The sequence below is a fragment of the Eschrichtius robustus genome, chromosome 5, assembly GCF_028021215.1.
Source record: "Eschrichtius robustus isolate mEscRob2 chromosome 5, mEscRob2.pri, whole genome shotgun sequence".
Taxonomy (NCBI): domain Eukaryota; kingdom Metazoa; phylum Chordata; class Mammalia; order Artiodactyla; family Eschrichtiidae; genus Eschrichtius; species Eschrichtius robustus.
In genome coordinates this window covers 71,808,588-71,818,302 of record NC_090828.1, presented here as the reverse complement: position 1 = coordinate 71,818,302, position 9,715 = coordinate 71,808,588, and the positions used below count along the sequence as shown (strand labels likewise).

The 9,715-nt window shown below is 39.4% G+C and overlaps 1 protein-coding gene across 7 annotated transcripts in view; it reads right to left on the bottom strand.

The window, feature by feature from the left end:
* Positions 1–768: 768 nt before the first annotated feature.
* The window catches only part of RBMS1 (RNA binding motif single stranded interacting protein 1), a 208,018-nt gene continuing 199,071 nt past the window's right edge, over positions 769–9,715 (bottom strand). For all 7 annotated transcript variants that reach the window (XM_068545019.1, XM_068545018.1, XM_068545017.1 and 4 more), the window contains 4 exons: positions 6,624–6,734; positions 5,603–5,683; positions 4,203–4,287; positions 769–3,387 (listed from right to left, as the gene is read on the bottom strand). In XM_068545019.1, coding sequence (XP_068401120.1) covers positions 4,210–4,287; positions 5,603–5,683; positions 6,624–6,734 — 270 coding nt within the window. In that variant the 3' untranslated portion in view covers positions 769–3,387; positions 4,203–4,209. The remainder of the gene's footprint in view (positions 3,388–4,202; positions 4,288–5,602; positions 5,684–6,623; positions 6,735–9,715) is intronic.

The window sequence follows — 9,715 nt, the reverse complement described above, 5'->3', positions numbered from 1 at the left end:
CTGGCAAGGTAAATGCTCTAAACCCCATGTATCTAATTCACATATCCCATCGTCCACACTGCGGAAGAGGCATACAGAAATGGAGGCTATGGATATTTTTCTCCCGCACTCCTTTCATCAGGACAGAGCCACTGGGCAGCAGAAAAAGAAACTTTTACAACTACACTGAAACATTTCATTTACCTTGGGTAAGAGTCAATTTCTTGTACTAAGAGCCTCCCATAAAGCACGTCAGTGTGGCAAAGACAGCTGTAGTCTCTCTGCCCCATGAATGCTGCACCAGAGCCTCCTACTGGGAACAGCCAAACAAGGTCACTAAAGGAGGCCAGAGGCATCAAGGCAGGGATAAGATCACCTTGAAATCCTTACCCGTGAGCTTGTTTACCAGAGATGGGGATGCTGATTTTATTCTGCCCTCCTTGCTGGGCAATGACATTGCCACAGTCAAAAGGTAGCAGTAAGGAAGGAGGAAGGAGAGGGGCCTGGCTCGTTGGTGTTTAAGAACAGACCAAAGGGGGACTTTGCTGAGAGGAAACACGGTGAGCTAATGCTTGTCCCTGTACATGAACTGAAATAACCAAAAACAACAGGGTGGGAAGGTTTTTTTCCCAGTTCTTTTGAAGGAAATGTATTTCGAGTACATATTGAATCTGAAAATAATTTTCAACTCAGTTTCAAACCAATCCACTGAGCTGAAAGAAGAGCTCAGAAATGAAATGAAATTCTGATATACATTTAATCTAATCTCAAAAAAATTGACAGGAAAAATAAAATTTCAGATGTTTTTTATTCAAAGGTTCTCAAAAGAAATAAAACAGAAAAAGCTAACAATCTGATCAAATGTACAGTTCAAAAATGTCTTTTTGGCGTTTAACAACAAGTCCTAGGAAAGAAAACTACAGAGTTATCTTGAACCGGACAAATAAGTTACCACTGGCAAGTTTGTGGCACTAGTAAAACAAAAATAAAAAATTAACTCTCTTGATCATATAGATATCTCTATGAAAATCTTTTTTTTTCAATCTGTACAAAAGGTCTTTCTTCATAAATTAATTTTTTTTATAATTTAATGGCTGTCTACTATGTGATGTTTAACTGATTTTTTTTCTTTTTTTATGTACAGAGGTTATGTTTCCCAAATCTTACCCAGACGAGTATGGCACTTAGTTCAGACATTTCTAGCAGCAGATTTCCCCTCCCCTCTAACTGAGTTATCAAATTTCTGTCTTAACTAATGCAAAAATATCAAGTAGTGAGAGACCCAGGTTTATAATGTACTAGGTACAAAGAGGGTGCTGCGTTCAGTCTGGACTTTCACAAAGCAGTAATATTCCAGGGAGCATAGAACCAATAATACCACAACTTTAAAAAAGGAAACAAAAACAAAAACAAAAACACACTTCTCTTATGACTATGTAATTTTCACTAGAATCTACACTTCTCAGAGCAGCAAGGACTTTTGAAACTATGAAATGTCACTGACATCTATAATCAAACACAAGCATAAATTTTAAGAACTAAAAAATACTCGAAAGAAATAACTGCTTAGGCCTAGCTCCTGAGCTAGGAAGGATTTGGTCTGTGGAAACAGGGAGGGCCAGCAACCTGTCCCAGCACAAAAGAAAATAGACTCTGAGGTAGATAACTGATCACACACAGTTGACCAGACAAGTACACAGTTTTGGAAGACAACTTAATTTACCATTGCTTTTCAAACGTATGCAATTGTCTTAATAAAAGAGCTTTAATAACAGTGAATTATCTTATATGTACTAAAGTAGAAATAACTGTGTATTTATGAATCAGGAATTTCATAGTTTCAAAATTGGTTTTTCTTTACACTTAACACTTGTAGTGATGATGTAAAGTGTGGCACTGCTTGGATCCAAATCTTCCTTCATGCTTTTTTGTTTGTTTGTGTGTGTCCATACATCAATTAAAATTACAAAACCTAAATCCAAAGGTACAAAAAAGGCACATTCTCCTAACCGCAAACTGGTCCGGCAAAAATAAAGAGCACAGAAGATGTGATGCTGAGACAAGTTGGAGCTACTGGTTACTGGCTCTTCGGTCTTTGGTGAAGTTACCTTTAAAAGTGCCAAGTAATTTTTGTTTCTCAAATTTACGTGATAGAGAGAGCTAGTAGCCAATCGTTTTGCTTCTATTCATATCTCAGCTCATGTTTGAAGATAAATCCTTACTTTTAGCTTTTGCCATTTCGTTGCAATAGCAACATTTGTGGGTTTTTTTCGGTTTGCCAGATCTCAGGCGTCATTCTCATTCTAAAGCACTATCGTTAGTATAAAGGAAGGACAAAACATTCGGTGACTCCCTCCCCTCCCCCCACCCCCTGCCCCTACGCTACCTACACTAAATCTAGAACATCAAGTTAGTTGTTTTTTTTTTCCTGAAAAAAAGGCAAAAAAGACTTTACATTGCATCATACAGCAGATATCCTAAATCAGTCAAACTATCAGAGGAAACTCTTGGCGTACAGCCTTACAAACAATTTACCCTATTAAAAGTTCCCCAGTCAGAAAATGTGTTTCACACAAAACAGTTTTCCCTTCTTGCATTTCACTACCTTACACATTATGTGAAAAATCATTAAAAACACCTACTACATATTTAAAAAAGCCAAAATTTCAGCAACTTTTATTGACTACCTTTTAAAAGCCCTATGCTGCTGTTTTACAAGGCATAATAGACCAGCCCATTTGGTCAAAGCATTCTACATCATTAGTTTGAACTAACTTTTACTGAAACAGCTACAGCATCAAAAGAGTTAAGGCAAATTGGAATTCATAGAAAAGGATAAGACACTTCACACTACGTGGAAAGGAAAACGGAAAGCTAAGGAAAGAGACACTGGCGGCAACACTCACACTGCAAGCACAGAACACCAGGGGTGAAGTTGGACTATTTAAACGTCAGAAAGCCCATTTCATACAGCTGAAAAAAACACAAACGAAACACAAAATGAACAAAACCACAAGAATCCGGTCATGCACTTGGGTAAGTCTTCATGGTCTTTGTGCATACCCAGAGAATTGAAGTTTTCTTTTTCTTTTTTTTTTTTTTTTCTTTTTTTGCATCATAACATTTGATAAAAATCTTTTTGTATTTTGTTGGTTTTTTTTTTTTTTTTTTTTTTTTTTTTTTACTAAAATAAACCTGTTCAGGGGAACAGCTACTAGATGAATTTAAGGGTTTTATGCACCTTATAGAACTTATAGCAAAAATAGTTTTAGTTGATTTCATTATAAATAACGTTTTCAAGAACCTGTGCAAAACTGTCAATAATTTCCTAAAGCACAATTGATCAGAAAAATCCATGATTGTTCAGCCTTCACAACCTTCTTCATTTAAGCACACCCTTCTGTACACCTGGAAGAGAAAAATAAAAAAAAAAAAATGCTTTTGTACATTTGGTGTAATATACCAGAGCTTTGTCATCTCTTTCTTGTTTTAAAGATATGTGTTTGAGAAAGGCTCTGCTCATCGCTGCTGGTAGGCCAGTAAATGCAAACTCTGGAACTGAGGTCACTTTCTATGCCCCGAGTCCACCTTTCAAATCTGGGACCTGCAACATACTTCACCAGAGCAATCCAGAAACCCAGGTGTTCTAAGTTCCACACAGCTGTTTTACTGCAATCTGCATGGCAGAGTGACTAGTTTTGAGATCCGTGGTCCAAGTGGGAGCTGGGAGAGCAATCTCTCAATCTAAGGATAGTCATATTAGATTCATAGTCAAGATACTGCTAATCTTGTAATGCTAGATTAAGCAAAATCTTATGCTATATTTCCTTTAGTTTGTGAGCATTAAAACAATATATATATTACATATAATATATATATATATATATATATAATATAAAAAATATATATATAAATGTATTGTAGGACAAATTTGGTACCTGGCGCTGTCTGATTATGTTACCAATCTTTTGGCGGGGGGTGGGTAGGGAGGAAGAGAGAGTAAATATACATTTGACTTCAATATAAGGCACTGTTATTTTTGGACAGAATACTTATCTACAAATCCACAAAATCACTGATTTTAACATTTCAGTAACATTGGATTCCCTGGCCATGACTGAAGCAGTGACCAGACCTGAGTTGTTTAAAGTACCATTTTGATACAAGAATCATAGACTTTCCTTGACTTGAGCCCTAAAGTGATGGAGACCTTTCTCTCATACCTCACAGTTACTTATTGGGTTGAAAGGTATATGGAGAATGGTCATTAGACGTCTCTACAGCGACCTGCTGCTGACCACTCGCCTCCTACAACAAAGCAGAACAGATGAGACATGTGAGCAAAGAAATCCAAACTCTGTTACCTAGGTCGGACTGAGTCCCACATCTTAAAAACAAGCACTCCTTAAAAGTGATTTTCTTAATGTCACATAGAGCCTTCAAAGTTAATTATTTCCCTAAGAAGTTAAAATGTCTGATAGACCCAAAGAACCTCCTTTAACTTTTATGAGTTGCCTCTTCATATCAAGCTGCAATTTACCAAACAAATCTCTTACCCTTTGGGGGCCAGATGTGACTTGGAATTCAGTATTTTCAGATTTTAGAATCTGAAACATGGTATGCATATGCTGTACATCAGAGACTATGCCCAGTGGGGCCTAGGGCTGTACCTCATAATCAAACACATTAATAGGTCTGTGCTGAAAGGTATGAATATGCAGTGTAAATGGGGTAAAGATCTTGTCTTACATCAGTTCAGCTTGGGTTCTGCCACAGGTCAGGTTTTTTTCTAAAGTAGTTACAAGGAAAATTTTCCGTTTCAGATTTGTTTGTTCCAGCATTGCAGATAAGGGACTGTGGGTTCTGATAACTGTGGTTATCAATAATTGCACAAATTTAAATCATTTAGAAGCAAACAAAACAAAACACATCCCACCTCCCCTGTAATCCAGCCACAGTCCTAGGGTTGTTTCTGGAATTGGAACCTATGGGATCTGCCTAGCAGCGGGGGATGGACTGGGTTGATGAATTTCCTTGGAATTTCAAGGGTACTTTGCAGGAAAACACTATGCTTCTGTCCAACTTGAATTCAAATGTCAGACTTCTTCCATATCAATATCATAACAGTATCTTCCATAACAAGAACTAAGAGTTATTTAGCTCCACTAAGTCTCTATAAAAACAGGTATGGTTTGTTCCTCATCCCTGTTACAGTTTTGAAACATTTTTTTTCAAGTATCTTAATGATAACAAGTTAATTTTTGTAATTATTATTACTGACATAATCTTTGGTACTAGGATGGCAAATTCCAGCTTTATCTTAATTTGCCTGTAAGCGTCGTTTTACAGGAGACAAGATAGAGCCTTGAAGGGGTATGAAGTGTGCTACAAGCCTAGAAAATATCAGTATTTCTGGGAGTCTTGGGGGTGTGGCTTGGATGCTGTTTACTAACTTGTATGCAGAGAATATTTCATAGTTGAAAACAACTCTAGGCGTAGACTCCCTCTCAACTCGATTCTTTATGCAAATGTTTGACTCTCGATTGATTCTTCTTTGAGTTCTATTTAACCCATTTCTGAAATTACTCACTGCCAGAATGGCCACTGGACAGTCTATACCAACCTCCACAGGAACCGCCGGCGTCTGCACGTGTGTATACTGTGGCAAGTAGGCCCCCTGCACAGCTGACGTGGCAGGCATGTACTGAAAAGAAGAATACAGTCAGCATGGCCAACGACGAGCCACGGGCGACGGTCACTACAGTTTCTTGTCCTCGGTAATTCAGCATCACTAACGTGCTATTTTATTCTAGAAGGTCTCTCTCTCAAAGGACCTCATGAGTTTCCAGCAGCCCCCTGAAGCAGTGTCTAGAATTGTTTCCACAGGTGGAGACCCAAGAAGTAAATGACTTATTACATCTTTAGCAGGTCACTGAAAAATGGGAAATGGACCCTTGCTTTCCTGATGCCGACAGTCATCCTTCTCCAAAGGCAGGAGAGGTTTCTCACTGGATGTGTGTGGCCCTGGCTTAGCCTTTACAAGCTGCTTCTGCTGGCTGTGAATGTAAGCCAGGAAAATACTACCCCCTTTGTTCTTTTAAGCTACCATCGATATGGTCTCCATTAAAAGCCTTTGGCCACCTGACCATCTAAACACTACACATATCAGCCCTGGAAGTGAATCTGGGATTAGTTCAACCCCAATTCCCAACTGAGTCCCTGGATTTGGAGGAAATAAGTCAATACTAAGATTGTGATTCAGTGCCCCCAAAATCCATACAAGAAGAAATAAGTGAGTAAAAATTCCCTGCCTTGACTGCCACGAATCACCTTCATTTTTTGCTTCATGAGACCAGGTCTGCCAGTGTGAGTGAACGATACTAGTCATTAGGGCTAGAAGTGGTCTTGTATGGATGCTATATTCTGATAAAGGAGAGATAGATACCCAGAGGACAGACTTTTAGTTCATCAATTAATCAAGAAATATCTGAGTACTTACTATGTGAAAGGCAATGTGGGAAGGAGAGAGGGGATCAGACATAATCTCTGACATTACAGAGTCTATAATTGATTAGGAAGACACAGGCTGAATTAATTTACCCTCCTCTGTTTGCTGAGACACATGATATTAATTTGCCACCTACTGTTCCGGTGCTGCCTAGTGACAGATGACTCATCTGCTGGGCCAGAGGGCTGATCATAGATGCGGGCTGTAGTGACATGGTGTGCTCCATTGAGGGAGTTAACACGGCACCCTGGGGAGTCGGAGACAGAGGAAGTGAGACAAACTGAGGGAGGGAGTGCAGATTCTGGAACCACCTTTTGCAAAGGAAATGCCTTAGTTTACTGAGGAACATGAAGCTAAAATAACCTGCCCTCAAACTTGCAAATGGTGTCATGATTTCTTATAAATGGTCTAGATTGTGCTTCCTGAGACTTTTTAAAAGAGCACCCACTTCACAGAAATCCTTCGGTTAAATACCTCTCCCTTTACTTTCACTTAACTGTAAAGCAAGCTAGTCCACAGGAGAACTATGGGGTGTGACAGGAAACGCAAACTACTTTTGGCTGGCCAGGGTTACAAAATGCTTAATTTTTTTTTTTAAAGTAAATGACAGTTGATGTTTCATGCAGCCACAAAACAATATACTATATTGAATATTATAAATACAGTGTTTCGTTCAAAAATGTTAAAAAAAATAGTCATTTGATTCAAGCTCAGGCTGTTAGGATCAAGATCACATTCTTCATTCACTCAGTGTTTCTCAGAACTTGCAACTGCAATTTGGTGCCAGGGGAGGGAAGCAGATTCAGATATGATTAATAATCCAATTTTAGAATCTTTGATTTCATTTGACAAAATGCTGGTCATCAAAAATAAAATTAAATATAGTTAAAAACAGAGAGGAGGGGTGAAAAAAATCACCCGTATAACCCAGCCTGTCTCTAATACACAGCTGTTAGCATGGTCAGGGTAGCACTCTCCAGATTCTGGTCTCTGCATGTTTTTACAGAGTTGCAACCAGGGCACATGAACTATTTCATATCCTGGGTTTTGCTTTTTTTTTGTTGTTTTTGATTTATTTATTTTATTGATTTATTTCTGGTTGTGTTGGGTCTTCGTTGCGTCTTCGTTGCTGCACACGGGCTTTCTCTACTTGTGGCGAGCGGGGGCTACTCTTCGTTGCGGCGCGCAGGGTTCTCATTGCAGTGGCTTCTCTTGCTGCAGAGCACGGGTTCTAGGCACGCGGGCTTCAGTAGTTGTGGCACGCGGGATCAGTAGTTGTGGCTTGCAGGCTCTAGAGCGCAGGCTCAGTAGTTGTGGCGCATGCTCTTAGTTGCTGTGCGGCATGTGGGATCTTCCCGGACCAGGGCCCGAACCCGTGTACCCTGCACTGGCAGGCGGATTCTTCTTTTTTTTTTTTTTTTTTTAAAATTAATTAATTAGTTAATTTATTTTTGGCTGCGTTGGGTCTTTGTTGCTGTGCTCGGACTTCCTCTAGTTGCGCCGAGCGGGGGCTACTCTTTGTTGCGGTGCGTGGGCTTCTCACTGTGGTGGTTTCTCTTGCTGTGGAGCACAGGCTCTAGGCGCATGGGCTTCAGCAGTCGTGGCATACGGGCTTAGCAGTTGTGGCTCACAGGCTTAGTTGCTCCGTGGTATGTGGGATCTTCCCGGACCAGGGCTCGAACCCGTGTCCCCTGCATTGGCAGGCGGATTCTTAACCACTGCGCCACCAGGGAAGCCCCTGGGTTTTGCTTTATAACTTAACATTCCATTATAAATATTTACCTTACTGTCTTGCTGTCATTATCATCATTTTTAATGATTACTTAATGGTACATTAATTGTGTATGAAATTCAATTAGTTCTATTTCTGGATTTTTGCATTTTCTCTAATTTATCCAATTGTAATATTCTTATGGATTATAGCATTCCTCTCACTTTTGCTATCACCTGATTACCTGAGGATGCAATTATTCTGATACACCCTACAAATATTAATGTTAGGTTTTTGGTATCACTGTACCTGACTCATCCCTTAAATACACTGTTAATTACTGATAAATTGACACACAATTGAGGGCGAAGATTGGTGTGCAGGTGCGTTAATGCTGGTTGCAGGCAGTCTAAATCTGGGTGGGGAGAAGGAATGAATCCTCAGGTAGGAGCCTTCTGCACACACCACTACTGTCTCAAAGTTGTTCAACTCAGAGATGTGTCTGCCTCTGTCTGTAATAGTTGACCCCTTCCCCCGCAAAGGATATAGATTCATGTCAGAAGTAGTTTGTTATTAATATATTTCATAAGAAATTTTTTCCTTTAAAATTTTTAACGTGCAACATCAAAAAGTGTGTGGTAACATGGAAATGACTCAAAAGCCCAGAATATGCAGAAGGAGCTTCCTGCTCCTCTTCCTCATTCATCTGTAGGAGCTACCGTACTAGGAAGCCCCCAAATGAAAAGTGAGCTGATTTCCAGCATTCCCCAATAGGACAGCACAGAGTACCCGGGATGCAGATTGCCATAGGCGTTTGTGTGGCTTTGTGGGTGTATGTGTGCAGATGTGTGTGTGTAGAAACATACGTGTGTATGTTTATACAGACACACAACACACATACATATAGCATCAGAGAGCTCTTCTCCTGTGTTATCGACTAAACATGTTTTATCTGCTTCTTCAAAGTCATCTCAGCAACTTCCTGTTCAGAATGTGTCCCTGTTCTGCTGTTTCACATGCCTGGCCTAACACTGCATAATGTCCTCTTTAGGAAGTTGTCCTGAGAGAAATTCCCGTCTCATTTTAAGGCCAAAAACAGTGTGCTTTTCCTAAGCAACTGATCCGTTTTATAAGTACTGTGAACTGTATTGCTTATTAAGATTCCCATTTTGCACTGGTTACTAGAAAGCTTAGGCCAAATTTGCGGCCTCCTCATGGCAAGCATCTAGATTATTACATTAGGCATTCTTGGTCTTTTTTGTGATTTTGTTCTCCACCTTTATTTTTCAACTTTTAAACCCATGTTTTAATTCCACAAACTGGATTTTATGTATCTCTGAAAAATACATTAACTATACTACCTAATAAGGTGAAGGGTAACTCATTCAATTTAAAAACTGTAATATATACATAAGTACAACACATGCTCGTGTCACTAAAGAAATCACCTTTGCTATTTACCAAAGTCGCTGTTACTACTTTAGGTTTTTTATAATTTCCATGGAGAGGCTAACACT